Below are 18,700 nucleotides of genomic sequence, written 5' to 3' on the forward strand. Positions count from 1 at the left end.
TGATAATACTTTACGTTCAGTTAAGTGTGGCACAAGATATATACCCCACCTCCCTTCCACTACTACCAGACCTTGACCCCAGTCCTTCTACCATGGCTTTGCAAACCGGTTGCAAACCATGGTTTGCAAAGCCGGTAGAAGGACTGGGGTCAAGGTCTGGTAGTGGAAGGGAGGTGGGTATATATCTTTGTAAAAGATATATAGCTGCTATGGGCTAGCAACGGACTAGTGCGACGCAGAGTGGGGATGAGGGTATAAATTGGAGGTGGAATCACGCGCGACAGTCAGTATGTCTCAGTGGCCTACGTCGGCAACAACAACTAATGTTCCTCCAGGGTGGACAATAAACGGACAACAGGTACCACCGGGAACAGTACATACAGCTGGTGCAGGTAGAACGCACTACGAGAAACCAAGAATCGTTGAAAACAGAAAACTAATAAATGAAGAAAGTACAAAATTAAAAGAATATTTTAATAAATATAAATATCAATCACAAAATGTCGGTCGACAAGCAGAAACAAGTTTCTCTAATCCTGGCTCAAGTAGAGGAACTCAAGGCACAGATCCATCCTATACTAATCAAGGAATTAGACAAAGGAGGCCTGTTCAGAGACAAGGCACAAGCAGTTCAAGCCGCTTGCCAGTACATGGAAGCAATAACCCAACAGGGCAAATTAATATTGACATCGGATCAGTATCAGACACTGTGCCCTTACTCGGGACAGCCGGTTCGACGAGTCTTGGTTCCTCGGGTGTCGTGTCTGGACTCGCTTCAGCTGGAGGAGCACTAACTCTCGGTGGAATAACAGCCGCTACAGTTAATCGTGTTTTAGATAAAGGAGCAGTACTTCCAGGAACAGATTACGTCGGACCGGGAAATAAAATTAACATAGATGCACCTCGACATGAATCAGACGCTATAGCCAAAGAACACGATATTGCATATGACAGATTATACAAAGGAGCCTCGGCATCCAAAAATAGTGAAGACGAACGTTACGCGCAATTTGAAAAAGCTATTCGCAGTGCCGACAAAGAAGCTATTCAAAAATTTAAATCCCACTGGGATAGAGAAGGCAAGTGGCAATCTCTTGTTGGTCAATATGGTCTTCGTGTGAAAGGATTTCTCGAAGATCTCTTTGGTCATCCGTTGTATCCATCTTTTCCAGGTAAATGTTTTACAATAAACCACCCCTAACGAACGTCCTAATTGGCATCGCTTAAATGAAGGACAAAGACGATACGCTTGGGAGCAGTACAATCTCGCTTTGGTTCGACGCGGAGTCAAATTTCCAAAACCTGTTACAGAAAGAAACGAAGAACAATTCGACATCGACACAATCGTTAATCAACCTCATCCTGACGAACGAAGAGTTATTGACGAACTTGACGAGTCGCATAGCAACGCAGAAGATCCAGACAAAATCTTGGCTCAACTTCCAGACGCTGCAGAAAGTGATATTCAAGACTTCGACGAAAGTCACTTTGAAAGCAATTCTCAAAGCCTTAATAATCAACACGATAACAACATGGCTTCTCAATCGGGAATCCCAATGAACGGTCCTCCGTCGAAAAGAGCAAGAACAGAGTCTCAAATGAAATTAACAGGAACTGCTAAAGATCAAGGAAAAAATGGACAACCCACTGCAGATTCTGGAGTACGTGCATTTAAATTACCTCATCCGAGTAGTGATATTCACAGTTATGTTAGATATTATAGAAAAATTCATAGAATATTTACATTTGGTTTAGCTTATAAACCAATTTTAGATCCAACCGGATTTCCTAAAGGCGTTTATATGACAACTCCTCTTTGCGAAGTACCTTGGAATAGACCATTCTGGTATATCAATGAATCAGAATTCAATATTTTACCTAATGGAAGTTCGATTTCATCTTGTGGAATAAAAATTTGTCAAAGAAATGTGAGAGTAGCGTTTCCAACTAATAGTACAGCTTCTAATTTAGCTACTTTAAATCAAAATAAGAATATTATATATTCTATTGGTTTAAACAAAAATGTAGATTGTCTTCCAGTTGAGTATTCCTCTTTTGACGATTCGCAACCCATGGTTCCCACTGGAATAAAAAAGATAAAAGATAATACATGGAACGCATTATATACTGAAATGTACGGTAATATTAATAATCATAATGATACAATGCCACGTCATCAGTTTGGTCAACCAATGATGTATAATATATATGCGGCCATAGCTAATGTTAAAGTAGCAGAGACTGGATCTCCTTACGATGGTTGGCAATGCGTTCAAAATTATTATACAGAAGTAGACGCCGATCATACGTCGGGTACATATATATTGGAAGAACATTATAAACCTAGATGTGGAATGATTAAATATCCTATTACTGCTATTCAAAGAGCATACACCGATGGCGACATTGAAATTCCTCGCGGAAGTCATAATTTGCAACCCCATACGACTCAGATAAATATAAAGAATCGTGAAGCTGAATTAGTAACGCAACGAACAGATCAGTGTAAAGCATTAACAAGTGTTGGAGATATATCGAGATTAATAGAAAAATGTGCGTATATCAAGTACGGTTTATTCGAACACGGTCCTCCGATAGCACAACCGTCAATTCACGTTGGTGTTCAGCCTACGTATGCACTGAGTACCCCACAATTGGTCTCAGCGGATTCAAATCAAAATTTTACTGATACTCAAGCACTATTTGAGATTGTAGCTGAATGTGAAATAAATACAGCTTATCCGACTCATAGACCGGGAACAAAAGAGACCAATGTTCCGTTCGACGAACAATACTTCTTTACTAATCAATATATAGATTCATATTCTCCAATGATTGCAGGACAATATATTAAGGATACATCAGTATAGACAATAAATGTTTATTCAATAGATATATTATAATAGTCATATATATCAAATATACATAATGGATAAGGTTTTTGTTACTATGTTTCAATAAAGAACATGTTTTCCACTTGAAACTGTGTAGTCTTACATCTTTAAAATCCGGTCGGTTAGATATTTGTAAATAATTATTAGATATAAGTAATACAGGAGCTTTAGTATGTATTTTATCTCCCATAAATTTTACTCTAACATTAAAAGCTGCACCTTCGCACAACTTTTTCATATCTTCTATCGCTCCTTCTTCTAATGATATTTCATTCCCAATTATTAATCTTTTTCCAACAACATCTTGTAAAGCAAAATTATTAGTTTTATTGTTTACTCTACCAATATGACCTACGTTAAAAGCAATAGCAGCAAACATATCAAAGAAATAATTTTTTCCACAATTGGGAGGTCCGATAACAGCGATGGCATTGACCTTTGGATTATTGTTCCATCCCAACTTATTGAACCAGTCTCTCAGGTTTGTTAAAAATTCCATAATTTTCTCTTCATCGTCATCGTATTGATAAATTAATAAGGATTTAATCCATTCAAAAGATTCTTCTCTTGTATGATAGTACTCAAATGCATTTAAAGAACTAGCATAAAATACTGGTTCAATTTCATTATATAATTTTTTAAAATCACTAAGTAAATACTTGTTATGAATGTGTGTAAAAAGGTCGCACGCGGCTTCGAAGTGTTTAAGATTAGTTGGATCGTACATAAAATCGCAAGTACTATCAGTACAATATAATTCCTTAATGTGTTTAGCTGGTATACAATACACTTTTCTCAATATGGAGTGAATTTTCTCGGAAACTTTTTCGAACCTTGTTTTCTTTCCATTTCGTCCTGATCCCACAAACGAGCTTTTTCTTTTCCTTTCAGAGAGAGCGCTACTCGTTGAAACACCGCTTCGATCGTTTGATTCAACTGAGAGTTCTTGTTCACAGTTACGTCCAATTCCTTCGTCTTCCCTAGCCAGAATTTCTGAGGATTCTCCTTGCAAACATTTCCATCGTACAATTTTATCATAATCCGCACATCTTTGTAGTCTTCCTCCAATCCAAATTTGCGAAGAGCTCGGCCATTTTGACACGCAGAAATATAGGAGAATGTTTTTCCAGTCGATCGCGTCGAGTTCGTTGATGAACCTGATTCGCCGAAGAGATCGTGAAGTATTTGATCTGAGGTCGGCAGATTGGAAGATTCGGCATCTGCACTGTCCGTTGCTAAAGGCGCAATCATGGACAAAGTGGATGTGGTCTCCTTCGTCGGTATAGATGAATAATTGACCAGGGTAATCGATGATGAATTGACGCAAGTGGTCCAACACTCTTTTACGGTGGCTATCAGATTGGAATCGTAACACTGTGCTAATGTATTTTTAGTAGGTCCCCACTTTTGTCTATTAACTGCTGAGAACCACGGATCGACCAGTTCTTGAACTCGACTTGCCAATTGTTTATAACTTTCAGGAAATTTTTCTTTAATTCTTCGTAATCTGAGTGGTTCGTCAAATTCTGATCCTCCATCAAAATGTTGACACGATCCAATAAGGTTATCCAGTTCATCGGTAATTTGGCTGTTTCGTTCGGAAACGAGATCCACAGTTGAGTTATGACTTGATGAAGTGTTTGGCGACTCATCGTGACTCATATGTATCCAACTGTTTGTTCAGTTACTACAGTGGGTCTATGAGACTGAAACGGATAGTCTTCGATATAGAATAATGTCGTAGTAAAACACCTTGAACACCACAACCAGTTTTGTTGAATTTCCTCAATGAAATCAGCACCAGATATAACGCTGCAACAGAATTTTTTCATTACTGGTTTTCCAACAGCGTATTGAGGTTTATCGCGATGTATGAACAATACACAATCGAAGCATAAAGCATCGTTGTTATTATCAATTTCGAACCATATACATTTCAAATGATTTTGTTCATAACAAAATTCCGGTACGCCATATATCCAATTGTTTATTGTAAGAAATTCATCCGTACTTGCAACTTCAAATGGTGCTTTGAAACTCAATGTTATCTCGTTGGGTTCCATTGGTGGTATGTAATCATCACACCAATATTTATCAGTCAAGTAATGTTTATGGAGTTTCGATTTTAATGTACTTGGTATATTCAATTGAAATATATATTTTTCTCGTCTTATTGTACAGTTTATAACCTTTCTGGTTAGACTCACCAATGAACCTGGAGATCGTGTACGTGACATGTTACTTCTTCGAAGGTTTGTAGTAGACTGATGTTCTGGAGCTGTTCCACCTCCAATTTATACCCTCATCCCCACTCTGCGTCGCACTAGTCCGTTGCTAGCCCATAGCAGCTATATATCTTTTACAAAGATATATACCCCACCTCCCTTCCACTACTACCAGACCTTGACCCCAGTCCTTCTACCGGCTTTGCAAACCATGGTTTGCAACCGGTTTGCAAAGCCATGGTAGAAGGACTGGGGTCAAGGTCTGGTAGTAGTGTTGAGGTCCCTCCTTCCACTACTACCAGACCTTGACCCCAGTCCTTCTACCATGGCTTTGCAAAACCATGGTTTGCAACCGGTTTAGCAAAGCCATGGTAGAAGGACTGGGGTCAAGGTCTGGTGGTGGAAGGGAGGTGGGTATATATCTTTGTAAAAAGATATATAGCTGCTATGGGCTAGCAACGGACTAGTGCGACGCAGAGTGGGGATGAGGGTATAAATTGGAGGTGGAACAGCTCCAGAACATCAGTCTACTACAAACCTTCGAAGAAGTAACATGTCACGTACACGATCTCCAGGTTCATTGGTGAGTCTAACCAGAAAGGTTATAAACTGTACAATAAGACGAGAAAAATATATATTTCAATTGAATATACCAAGTACATTAAAATCGAAACTCCATAAACATTACTTGACTGATAAATATTGGTGTGATGATTACATACCACCAATGGAACCCAACGAGATAACATTGAGTTTCAAAGCACCATTTGAAGTTGCAAGTACGGATGAATTTCTTACAATAAACAATTGGATATATGGCGTACCGGAATTTTGTTATGAACAAAATCATTTGAAATGTATATGGTTCGAAATTGATAATAACAACGATGCTTTATGCTTCGATTGTGTATTGTTCATACATCGCGATAAACCTCAATACGCTGTTGGAAAACCAGTAATGAAAAATTCTGTTGCAGCGTTATATCTGGTGCTGATTTCATTGAGGAAATTCAACAAAACTGGTTGTGGTGTTCAAGGTGTTTTACTACGACATTATTCTATATCGAAGACTATCCGTTTCAGTCTCATAGACCCACTGTAGTAACTGAACAAACAGTTGGATACATATGAGTCACGATGAGTCGCCAAACACTTCATCAAGTCATAACTCAACTGTGGATCTCGTTTCCGAACGAAACAGCCAAATTACCGATGAACTGGATAACCTTATTGGATCGTGTCAACATTTTGATGGAGGATCAGAATTTGACGAACCACTCAGATTACGAAGAATTAAAGAAAAATTTCCTGAAAGTTATAAACAATTGGCAAGTCGAGTTCAAGAACTGGTCGATCCGTGGTTCTCAGCAGTTAATAGACAAAAGTGGGGACCTACTAAAAATACATTAGCACAGTGTTACGATTCCAATCTGATAGCCACCGTAAAGAGTGTTGGACCACTTGCGTCAATTCATCATCGATTACCCTGGTCAATTATTCATCTATACCGACGAAGGAGACCACATCCACTTTGTCCATGATTGCGCCTTTAGCAACGGACAGTGCAGATGCCGAATCTTCCAATCTGCCGACCTCAGATCAAATACTTCACGATCTCTTCGGCGAATCAGGTTCATCAACGAACTCGACGCGATCGACTGGAAAAACATTCTCCTATATTTCTGCGTGTCAAAATGGCCGAGCTCTTCGCAAATTTGTTGGATTGAAGGAAGACTACAAAGATGTGCGGATTATGATAAAATTGTACGATGGAAATGTTTGCAAGGAGAATCCTCAGAAATTCTGGCTAGGGAAGACGAAGGAATTGACGTAACTGTGAACAAGAACTCTCAGTTGAATCAAACGATCGAAGCGGTGTTTCAACGAGTAGCGCTCTCTCTGAAAGGAAAAAAGAAAAAGCTCGTTTGTGGGATCAGGACGAAATGGAAAGAAAACAAGGTTCGAAAAAGTTTCCGAGAAAATTCACTCCATATTGAGAAAAGTGTATTGTATACCAGCTAAACACATTAAGGAATTATATTGTACTGATAGTACTTGCGATTTTATGTACGATCCAACTAATCTTAAACACTTCGAAGCCGCGTGCGACCTTTACACACATTCATAACAAGTATTTACTTAGTGATTTTAAAAATTATATAATGAAATTGAACCAGTATTTTATGCTAGTTCTTTAAATGCATTTGAGTACTATCATACAAGAGAAGAATCTTTTGAATGGATTAAATCCTTATTAATTTATCAATACGATGACGATGAAGAGAAAATTATGGAATTTTTAACAAACCTGAGAGACTGGTTCAATAAGTTGGGATGGAACAATAATCCAAAGGTCAATGCCATCGCTGTTATCGGACCTCCCAATTGTGGAAAAAATTATTTCTTTGATATGTTTGCTGCTATTGCTTTTAACGTAGGTCATATTGGTAGAGTAAACAATAAAACTAATAATTTTGCTTTACAAGATGTTGTTGGAAAAAGATTAATAATTGGGAATGAAATATCATTAGAAGGAGCGATAGAAGATATGAAAAAGTTGTGCGAAGGTGCAGCTTTTAATGTTAGAGTAAAATTTATGGGAGATAAAATACATACTAAAGCTCCTGTATTACTTATATCTAATAATTATTTACAAATATCTAACCGACCGGATTTTAAAGATGTAAGACTACACAGTTTCAAGTGGAAAACATGTTCTTTATTGAAACATAGTAACAAAAAACCTTATCCATTATGTATATTTGATATATATGACTATTATAATATATCTATTGAATAAACATTTATTGTCTATGATGTATCCTTAATATATTGTCCTGCAATCATTGGAGAATATGAATCTATATATTGATTAGTAAAGAAGTATTGTTCGTCGAACGGAACATTGGTCTCTTTTGTTCCCGGTCTATGAGTCGGATAAGCTGTATTTATTTCACATTCAGCTACAATCTCAAATAGTGCTTGAGTATCAGTAAAATTTTGATTTGAATCCGCTGAGACCAATTGTGGGGTACTCAGTGCATACGTAGGCTGAACACCAACGTGAATTGACGGTTGTGCTATCGGAGGACCGTGTTCGAATAAACCGTACTTGATATACGCACATTTTCTATTAATCTCGATATATCTCCAACACTTGTTAATGCTTTACACTGATCTGTTCGTTGCGTTACTAATTCAGCTTCACGATTCTTTATATTTATCTGAGTCGTATGGGGTTGCAAATTATGACTTCCGCGAGGAATTTCAATGTCGCCATCGGCGTATGCTCTTTAATAGCAGTAATAGGATATTTAATCATTCCACATCTAGGTTTATAATGTTCTTCCAATATATATGTACCCGACGTATGATCGGCGTCTACTTCTGTATAATAATTTTGAACGCATTGCCAACCATCGTAAGGAGATCCAGTCTACTTTAACATTAGCTATGGCCGCATATATATTATACATCATTGGTTGACCAAACTGATGACGTGGCATTGTATCATTATGATTATTAATATTACCGTACATTTCAGTATATAATGCGTTCCATGTATTATCTTTTATCTTTTTATTCCAGTGGGAACCATGGGTTGCGAATCGTCAAAAGAGGAATACTCAACTGGAAGACAATCTACATTTTTGTTTAAACCAATAGAATATATAATATTCTTATTTTGATTTAAAGTAGCTAAATTAGAAGCTGTACTATTAGTTGGAAACGCTACTCTCACATTTCTTTGACAAATTTTTATTCCACAAGATGAAATCGAACTTCCATTAGGTAAAATATTGAATTCTGATTCATTGATATACCAGAATGGTCTATTCCAAGGTACTTCGCAAAGAGGAGTTGTCATATAAACGCCTTTAGGAAATCGGTTGGATCTAAAATTGGTTTATAAGCTAAACCAAATGTAAATATTCTATGAATTTTCTATAATATCTAACATAACTGTGAATATCACTACTCGGATGAGGTAATTTAAATGCACGTACTCCAGAATCTGCAGTGGGTTGTCATTTTTTCCTTGATCTTTAGCAGTTCCTGTTAATTTCATTTGAGACTCTGTTCTTGCTCTTTTCGACGGAGGACCGTTCATTGGGATTCCCGATTGAGAAGCCATGTTGTTATCGTGTTGATTATTAAGGCTTTGAGAATTGCTTTCAAAGTGACTTTCGTCGAAGTCTTGAATATCTTTCTGCAGCGTCTGGAAGTTGAGCCAAGATTTTGTCTGGATCTTCTGCGTTGCTATGCGACTCGTCAAGTTCGTCAATAACTCTTCGTTCGTCAGGATGAGGTTGATTAACGATTGTGTCGATGTCGAATTGTTCTTCGTTTCTTTCTGTAACAGGTTTTGGAAATTTGACTCCGCGTCGAACCAAAGCGAGATTGTACTGCTCAAGCGTATCGTCTTTGTCCTTCATTTAAGCGATGCCAATTAGGACGTTCGTTAGGGGTGGTTTATTGTAAAACATTTACCTGGAAAAGATGGATACAACGGATGACCAAAGAGATCTTCGAGAAATCCTTTCACACGAAGACCATATTGACCAACAAGAGTTGCCACTTGCCTTCTATCCCAGTGGGATTTAAATTTTTGAATAGCTTCTTTGTCGGCACTGCGAATAGCTTTTTCAAATTGCGCGTAACGTTCGTCTTCACTATTTTTGGATGCCGAGGCTCCTTTGTATAATCTGTCATATGCAATATCGTGTTCTTTGGCTATAGCGTCTGATTCATGTCGAGGTGCATCTATGTTAATTTTATTTCCCGGTCCGACGTAATCTGTTCCTGGAAGTACTGCTCCTTTATCTAAAACACGATTAACTGTAGCGGCTGTTATTCCACCGAGAGTTAGTGCTCCTCCAGCTGAAGCGAGTCCAGACACGACACCCGAGGAACCAAGACTCGTCGAACCGGCTGTCCCGAGTAAGGGCACAGTGTCTGATACTGATCCGATGTCAATATTAATTTGCCCTGTTGGGTTATTGCTTCCATGTACTGGCAAGCGGCTTGAACTGCTTGTGCCTTGTCTCTGAACAGGCCTCCTTTGTCTAATTCCTTGATTAGTATAGGATGGATCTGTGCCTTGAGTTCCTCTACTTGAGCCAGGATTAGAGAAACTTGTTTCTGCTTGTCGACCGACATTTTGTGATTGATATTTATATTTATTAAAATATTCTTTTAATTTTGTACTTTCTTCATTTATTAGTTTTCTGTTTTCAACGATTCTTGGTTTCTCGTAGTGCGTTCTACCTGCACCAGCTGTATGTACTGTTCCCGGTGGTACCTGTTGTCCGTTTATTGTCCACCCTGGAGGAACATTAGTTGTTGTTGCCGACGTAGGCCACTGAGACATACTGACTATCGCGCGTGATTCCACCTCCAATTTATACCCTCATCCCCACTCTGCGTCGCACTAGTCCGTTGCTAGCCCATAGCAGCTATATATCTTTTACAAAAGATATTACCCCACCTCCCTTCTACTACCAGACCTTGACCCCAGTCCTTCTACCATGGCTTTGCAAAACCGGTTGCAAACCATGGTTTTAGCAAAGCCAGTAGAAGGACTGGGGTCAGGTCTGGTAGTAGTGGAAGGGAGGTGGGTTCTTGACAAAAACAATTGTACGTAGATTTTGATCGGTTTTTTATCTACGTGTAAATTTTTCCGATCAAAAAATCTACGTACAATTGTTTTTGTCAAGAATTGTGATAACAAAATTTTTTAAAGCAGTCACTAGTCATCTAGTATTCGTGGTGTGACAATCTGTTAAAATGGGAAGTTATACTCCACAAGAATATACGGATATGATAATAGCCTATGGGCTAGCCGGTGAAAACGCCACTCGTGCTGCCGAATTATACATCGAACGGTTTCCTGGGCGAGCACACTATCCGTGCAACCGGACAATTTTCCGCGTAGTGCAGAGATTACGCGAGACGGGATGTCTTGTGCATAATCGAAATAATGCACCTGCGCGACATCAAGTGCAAGATGAAGAACGAGTGCTCGACTTATTCTCTGATCAGCCGAGAATGAGTGTACGTCGTGCGGCACATCATCTTCATTTATCAACATACACGGTGCACAATACTCTTCGAGAAAATATGTTACACCCGTACCACGATCAACGAGTACAGCAGCTTTTACCGAGGGATTTTGGATCACGGCTCCGGTTTTGCGAAGGTATTTTTATTAATAATTTATATTTGTTTTAATTTTAAAGAGAATAATAATTGTTAAAAAAATCATTTATTTTACAGAGTTCCTTGCAAAATGTCGGCGAAACGCATCGTTTCCCGATATTATTTTATGGACCGACGAGTCTACATTTACACCGAACGGTGTTTTTAATTCAAGAAACCACTTGTATTGGTCGGACGAAAATCCGCATATGATACGACAAGGAGCATTCCAGTATCGATGGACCGTGAATGTATGGGCGGGAGTCGTCGGTAATCAAGTGGTAAGTATAAACATAACAGATTATTTTATTAAACATTTTGTAACGCATATTTTCTTTTATTCAATTCAGATCGGTCCACATTTCCTTCCTCCGCGATTAACCGGAGAAAGTTACCAGCATTTTTTAGAAAATGTGTTACCGGGACTATTAGAAGACGTGCCTCTGGAAACAAGAAGGCGAATAATCTATCAGCACGACGGAGCACCGGCTCATTCCTGCCTGGCAGTGTGCGAAGTTTTGGATGCGCATTTCGGCGACAGATGGATGGGTCGTGGTGGCCCAATGTCCTGGCCGGCACGGTCACCAGATTTGACCGTATTAGATTTTTTTTTATGGGGTCATATTAAAAATCTAGTAGAACCCCAACGAAACAGAACTGTTAATGACGTACGCGAAGCTATTGTTGCGGCGTTTGCGACTATTTCACCGGAAATGGTGCACCGTGCGACGCGCGATGTTGTTCGAAGGGCCGAACTCTGCTTACAGCAGAGGGGAGGGCACTTCGAACAACTTTTACATTAAGCGCGAAAAGTGGAATAGGCCTACCGGGGATACCACTATAAAAAAAACGCACCATGCTATCTACCGCAAGGTGGTGAGGAAATGATAGCGCATTATTTCCTTCTCATTTTACGTTCAATTACTAAAAACGTTGTGAACAATAAATAAGATGCGACCTTAAAGTATCGGTGTGAATGATATCGATCGTGCGAACGCGTTTGTTTGTCTTCGCCGCGAAGACTCGCCGCGACTCTCTTATCGCCGCTCGGTTTACTATCATTCTTAAAAATACTAGCCGTCGTCTGTCGCGCTCAGTCCGCGTGTCCTCCTTGTCACTCTTACGCTAACATATTTTAATTTTTTTCTCAAAAACGGTAGAAAATTTTAAAAAATTGTAAAGGACTTTTTTTCTTAAAATTTAATTCTCTATTTAAATTTTTCGGGCGTGACACCTCGAATCAAACACCCTGTATATATTTTATAGTTTTTTCGATTTTATTTTATTATACATATTTTATAGTTTTTTCTATTTTATTTTATAATATATTTATTTTAGAGACATTTGTTTATTTTATTTATTTTTTTTTGTTTAATTATTATGTATAATAATAATATTTATTATTGTTGTTATGATTATTAGTTTAAGAAAATGTATTAATTTTTAAACATTTTTATTTATTATATATTATATTACATGAATGTAATGTCTATTACTGCTTCTTCTCAATTTTCTTCTATGTCTATTTTTGTAATTTCTTTTTTTTTATTCTTGTCTCTCTTCTCCCATCTCTCTTTTCTCTTCTCTCCAGCTCTTTTTTTTTCTTTTTCCACACTAATTTTTTACCAACATTACTATTTATGTAATATAATATATTATTTTAATGATATGCAGGTATACAAAATCTCAGAATATTTTTACACACATACATACACAGTACATCAGTGGCATAAATTACAGTGAATAGTTTTTTTTTAATGACATTTGTAAAATAAAATTATTTTAGTAAATTATGCGTATTACAAGAGAAAAAGTTTTTTCTGAATCAGGATTTCAATGAGGAAGTGACTTTACCGCGTTTACAAGAGAAATTAAAGCTGGATAATTTGGATTTTGATTTGATTCGCGTTTTAAAATTTTTTGCCACATTTCATCAAAGCTAATTGTTGCAAGAGATTGTTTTTCTTCAGGTGAAAAATCTGAATATAACGTAAGCCATTCTTGCTTTAAACTATTTTCGTCAAAACCGGATAAACGTTTTGCAATAAACGAAACATCATTGAAGTTGAATCTCTATTACTATCAAATAAAGCTTTCTGCGGTAAAAAGACTTGAAGTTTATATAAAAATATATTATTAACTGGTAATCTTTTTTTAATTTCTGTCGCAGCAGTTATATAAAATTGTAAACAGTTTTGTCGTATAACTGTAACAACATTTGCATGTCCTTCCATTAATTTGTGGCGAGGGCTTAGGCCCCGCCACTAGACGGCAGACACCGTCCCTGAGGGGGACCCGGGCAGACACCGACCCGGACAATACCGAGCGCGCCAAGCAAGGTTCGGCGAGCGACCACCGACCCGACGATGGCGCACGCCGCCGAGGTAAGAGTGGGAGCTCCCCCACTCTCATCTCGGCGGCTATATAAGCCGAGTCGCGGCAGAGCCAGTATTTTGTCTGATCCGAATCTTGATCACGAACACACATCCTCCAGATCCGATAGGCTTCGAGCGCTTCCGAAGCCCTCTCTAGTACTCTTCGACTCGGGCGCTCCCGAGTCGTCCCCGGGCGCTCCCGGTGAGAGTCTTCCGCTGCTTTGGGCGCTCCCAAGGCAGAGTAACTTCAGGTTCCTGGAGACCTCGGGCGCTCCCGACGGCCGCCACCTCCGGGGCACCTCGTGCTCTCACACGATCCCCCGGACGGGCGCTTCCGTCCGGCAACGGGTCCGCCGCGCGACAGCCAGTCGCCGGCACTGCCGCGGTCGGGCGCTCCCGACCGCTGCCCCTCGGGCCAGCCCGAGCAACCTCGGTCTCACCGACGGGCGCTCCCGTCGATCCAGACCACGACTAGCCGCCCGATCTATCGTCGTTCTAGCGAACCTTGGCTCCGACGAGCCTCAATCCGGCAAACTACGCGACACGGCAAATCGCCACCGTTACAAATTCACTGAGATAATCTTCGCATTCTGATCCTAAAGTTATTTCGAAAAGAGGTTTATAATTATCCGTTTCATTAAATGATAAATTTGTAAGAATTTTATCTAAAACGTCTAATTTTAAGAAATTTGTACAAACTTGAACAAGAAAATCGACAGATTTAGATTGTAGTAAATAAATTTTTGTTTCGGCGGCTTGAAAGTACGCGTTAAAAGTATTGAAAACATTTAAAATATATTTTAAAAACAGAAAGTATGCTTTTGTCTCTACGTTAACCATTAAAGATAATAAATATTCCTCAGGCTTTGATTTTTCATTAACGACCATGTCGTGTAAAAAATATTGTATTGAATCCTACGATTCTAAAACTCTGTCGACAAAAGAATAATGTGTCAGCCATCGAGTGTCGCACAATTTTTCATAATTTATGCGTATTATTTTGGAAACATTCCGTAAATTCATTGAAAATGGCTAAACGTTTTGGGCTATTATTAATATAAGTAAAAATTTTTCTTAAAAATTCTTCGCAAATATGAGGTATTACTGCACATGCAGCAGAATGGAAAGGACATGATAATGTTGGTGCATTTTTACATTTTTCTTCCAATTTTGTTTTAAGAGATAAATATTTTCCTGTCATGACGGAAGCATTGTCGCATGACACAGCGAGAATATTAGAAAATGGAATTTGTAGTTTGTAAATTTCGGATTTAAACGCGTTAAATCCAAAAAACGCGAAAAAACACACACACACACACACACACACACACACACAGAGAGGGTTTGGAGTCATAAAATACTGTGGAAGTGACGAACCACGGGGTCCTGATCTCTGGTGTGACACATCTTGATTTTGTAAACCTTCATTATTATTAAAATATTGAATATTCGATTTGTTTATTTTTTCTTAATTTTTTGGAATAATTTTTCACTCGATAATTAAAAAAATATAATTATTTGAAATAACGATTATAAATTAAAAATTTTTTCTATGGTTGCCACAAAATGAATGTTATTATAAGAAACAAAATGTCACTATTTGTATTTGACAATATTATCATTATCTTTTGAAGTACCATTTTAATAGTTTCAGTGAAATTTTATTCCAAAAAATTAAAAGATTTTATGCTTTATTTAATACAATATATATACAAGTAATATTCATATATTAATTACAAGACCAAATAGAGAAAAAGATTGTTTTTAATTTTTAATGTGTAGATAAATAAAATTGTTTTGTTTTTTTATTGACAAAAATATATAATTTTATTGAAAGTGTTTGCTTTAAAATTTAACTAATAAAATTAAATTTTTTTGGCAAATTTTATTTACATAATTATCAGAAATTTTGACTTTAATTTTTAAGATTGTTACATAAAAATTATAATATATACTATTTTAAGATAATTCTATAATTTAAAAAAAACAATGATTACTAGTCATTAAGATTATGATGTGCACAACGAAAATCAATTAAATCAAATGTTTATATCGTTAATGTTGATTTAGAACGTATATTTTGAATTATATGAAAGTTTGAATTAAACTAAAGTTATTCCTCAACTTCATAATCCTTCCATCGATATTATATAATACTCCAAAAGAAATTACATAACATTAATAATACTGAAGATATACTATATCAACGTAAAATAAAAAAATACATCAATCTTGAATTTAAAGAATTGAAGAAAATTCAAGGAATTCAAGAAATTGAATAAAGATAAGAAAGTCAAAAAATTCAAGACAGTCAAGAAATTCAAGATTGTCAAGAAATTCAAGACAGTCAAGAAAATCAAGAAGTTCAAGAGAGTCTAGACATTCTAAAAAGTTAAGAAATTCAAGAATTTCAAGAAAGTCAAGAAGTTCAAGAAAGTCGAGACATTTAAAAAAGTCAAGAAATTCAAGATTGCCAATAATTATCAAAAAATCAAGAAATTTAAGAAGTGACCCAATGTGGAAAAGTACTATTAACATTTTCTGCATCTTTACAAATAAAAAAAATTATGATTTGAAGAAGATTCAAAACTGTTCTCAGTTCAGCAAGACCTTCCTTCTGGCATTTCTGGCTTTGGCTAATATGAAAGTATAGCTATGTATACTTTTTAGCTGGGTATATCAAGATAACACTGTCATATTCTGTGATCATATATTCAAGTCATATTTGACAGACCTACCTAGCTGAAATCAAGAAATATGCCACAACCCGGAGTAAATAAAAGTACAAAAGGACAAAAAACACTCTTAAAATGGAAATAATTTAAAACAATATTTTATCAAAATTCAGAAGTTTCCACACTCATTTTGAAGAATATGGATGCACTTAGTTAATTCAAACTGAGGATACTTTATTAATATAACTTAATGCAAAAGCGCGTTATACAATTTTTCCTTGTGCACATTGAATAATATTAGATATTGTACTCCTTTTTTATTTAAAAAATATAATAACAATAAAATGACAAAGTATAGAGTTAACTTTAAATAGATATATAAAAAATAAATATAAGATTATTATTATATAACAAAAATGCAATTTAAAAAGTAACAATAACTTTTGCCAAATAAATTTAGTTTTTTTATTTTGTTAAAATGTATTAAACAATTATATAAATTAATTATATTTATAAAAAGCAAAATAATTTTTTTTGAGACACAGAATTTTTGGAAAAAGTATAACATGTTATAAATATAACATTAAAACGGAATTTATTCCTTGTTAATGATACAGTTACTCCCAAAAGTATTCGGACACTAATAAAATTTTGCTATATAGTGATGTAATACAAAGAAATTGACTGAATCATTTTTTACAAACATTATATATTTCTCTTCAATGTTTTACATTTCTAGTCTAATAAATTTTTGTATTTAATGTTTAATAATAATATAAGTGAAAATAAGTTTATTTGGTACAGTATTTTATAAACTAAAGTTAACATTAATATTTGGTGGCATAGCCTTTTGTTTTAACACTTCTCTTAATCGTTTGGGCATATTTTTATTATTATTTGTAAATAATTAACGCTAATTATACGCCATTTTCTATTAATCGCTCTTTTAATTCTTTTTTATTTAAAATCTACGGATGTTACGATCGAGTTCTTCCCAAATTTTCAATTGGATTTGGTCCCATTGTGGTGGCGGATGTAACACTTTGGGACAGTTATATAACAAATATTCTTGTACAATTCTTGATTTATGTTTAGGGTCGTTATCTTGATAAAACTTAAAAGTCCTTCTAATATTTAAATTTTCTGCGGATTTTAACAAATTACTTTTTAAAATGTTTAAATATTTGTTTTTATCTAAGATATCACCGATAAAAACAAGCTCACCGACTCCAGAACTTGTTATACAGCCCCAAACCATTACACTGCCGCCACCGTGTTTGATAGTTGGTTTTAAATTTTTCCGATTGAATTGTTCATTTCACATTCTTCCGTCACTTCCATACAGGTTAAATTTGCCGATGAAAGCAAATTTAACCTGTATGGAAGTGACGGAAGAAGAACGGTGTGGCGCAAGAAAAATAAACAATTCAATCGGAAAAATTTAAAACCAACTATCAAACACGGTGGCGGCAGTGTATGGTTTGGGGCTGTAACAAGTTCTGGAGTCGGTGAGCTTGTTTTTATCGGTGATATCTTAGATAAAAACAAATATTTAAACATTTTAAAAAGTAATTTGTTAAAATCCGCAGAAAATTTAAATATTAGAAGGACTTTTAAGTTTTATCAAGATAACGACCCTAAACATAAATCAAGAATTGTACAAGAATATTTGTTATATAACTGTCCCAAAGTGTTACATCCGCCACCACAATGTCCGGACTTAAATCCAATTGAAAATTTATGGGAAGAACTCGATCGTAACATCCGTAGAACACCAATTTTAAATAAAAAAGAATTAAAAGAGCGATTAATAGAAAAATGGCGTATAATTAGCGTTAATTATTTACAAATAATAATTAAAAATATGCCCAAACGATTAAGAGAAGTGTTAAAACAAAAAGGCTATGCCACCAAATATTAATGTTAACTTTAGTTTATAAAAAAATATTTTTAAACTGTCCGAATACTTTGTAAGGTACCAAATAAACTTATTTTCACTTATATTATTATTAAACATTAAATACAAAAATTTATTAGACTAGAAATGTAAAACATTGAAGAGAAATATATAATGTTTTGTAAAAAAAATGATTCAGTCAATTTCTTTTGTACGTTATCCGGATACATCACTACATAGCAAAATTTTATTAGTGTCCGAATACTTTTGGGAGTAACTGTATATAAAACACATTTTATTTTTTGTTTTCTCTTTTTGGTCTAAAACTTTTTTCTTTGAAAATTAAAACAAAAAAAAGTATTAAGATGGAAAGTTTTAAAATCGACACCATCAATATATATATGTATATATATTGCAGAATTAAATAAAGCATGTA

The 18,700-nt window shown here is 35.9% G+C and overlaps 3 protein-coding genes and 1 long non-coding RNA gene across 7 annotated transcripts; 2 read left to right on the top strand and 2 right to left on the bottom strand.

The window, feature by feature from the left end:
- Nucleotides 1–178: 178 nt before the first annotated feature.
- LOC139104112 (uncharacterized) lies at nucleotides 179–2,983 on the top strand. Of its 2 annotated transcripts, none has more exons than XM_070659345.1 (2): nucleotides 179–1,172; nucleotides 1,312–2,983. In XM_070659345.1, the coding sequence occupies exons 1-2, from the start codon at nucleotides 290–292 to the stop codon at nucleotides 2,868–2,870; spliced, it is 2,442 nt and encodes an 813-aa protein (XP_070515446.1). In that variant the 5' UTR covers nucleotides 179–289; the 3' UTR covers nucleotides 2,871–2,983. The 2 variants fall into 2 exon arrangements, with proteins under 2 accessions (XP_070515446.1, XP_070515447.1); XM_070659346.1 differs by having other exon boundaries at nucleotides 179–1,083; nucleotides 1,316–2,983.
- On the bottom strand, nucleotides 2,062–5,247 carry LOC139104114 (uncharacterized). The gene is made up of 2 exons (XM_070659350.1): nucleotides 5,102–5,247; nucleotides 2,062–4,706 (listed from the first exon to the last, which is right to left on the bottom strand). Exon 2 carries the CDS (start codon nucleotides 4,554–4,556, stop codon nucleotides 3,690–3,692), a length of 867 nt encoding a protein of 288 aa, XP_070515451.1. The 5' UTR covers nucleotides 4,557–4,706; nucleotides 5,102–5,247; the 3' UTR covers nucleotides 2,062–3,689.
- Nucleotides 5,248–5,524: 277 nt separating this feature from the next.
- On the top strand, nucleotides 5,525–7,934 carry LOC139104116 (uncharacterized). The gene is made up of 2 exons (XR_011545992.1): nucleotides 5,525–5,702; nucleotides 6,097–7,934. It is a non-coding gene; the product is annotated as an uncharacterized lncRNA (long non-coding RNA).
- LOC139104113 (uncharacterized) lies at nucleotides 7,817–10,578 on the bottom strand. Of its 3 annotated transcripts, none has more exons than XM_070659348.1 (3): nucleotides 9,611–10,578; nucleotides 9,127–9,473; nucleotides 7,817–9,033 (listed from the first exon to the last, which is right to left on the bottom strand). In XM_070659348.1, the coding sequence occupies exons 1-2, from the start codon at nucleotides 10,488–10,490 to the stop codon at nucleotides 9,295–9,297; spliced, it is 1,059 nt and encodes a 352-aa protein (XP_070515449.1). In that variant the 5' UTR covers nucleotides 10,491–10,578; the 3' UTR covers nucleotides 7,817–9,033; nucleotides 9,127–9,294. The 3 variants fall into 3 exon arrangements, 2 of the variants coding, with proteins under 2 accessions (XP_070515449.1, XP_070515450.1); XM_070659349.1 differs by having other exon boundaries at nucleotides 7,817–9,053; XR_011545991.1 differs by lacking the exon at nucleotides 7,817–9,033 and having other exon boundaries at nucleotides 9,346–9,473; nucleotides 9,611–9,943; nucleotides 10,422–10,570.
- Between the last annotated feature and the right edge of the window lie 8,122 nt (nucleotides 10,579–18,700).

Source organism: Cardiocondyla obscurior, linkage group LG07 (assembly GCF_019399895.1).
Source record: "Cardiocondyla obscurior isolate alpha-2009 linkage group LG07, Cobs3.1, whole genome shotgun sequence".
Classification (NCBI taxonomy): Eukaryota; Metazoa; Arthropoda; class Insecta; order Hymenoptera; family Formicidae; genus Cardiocondyla; species Cardiocondyla obscurior.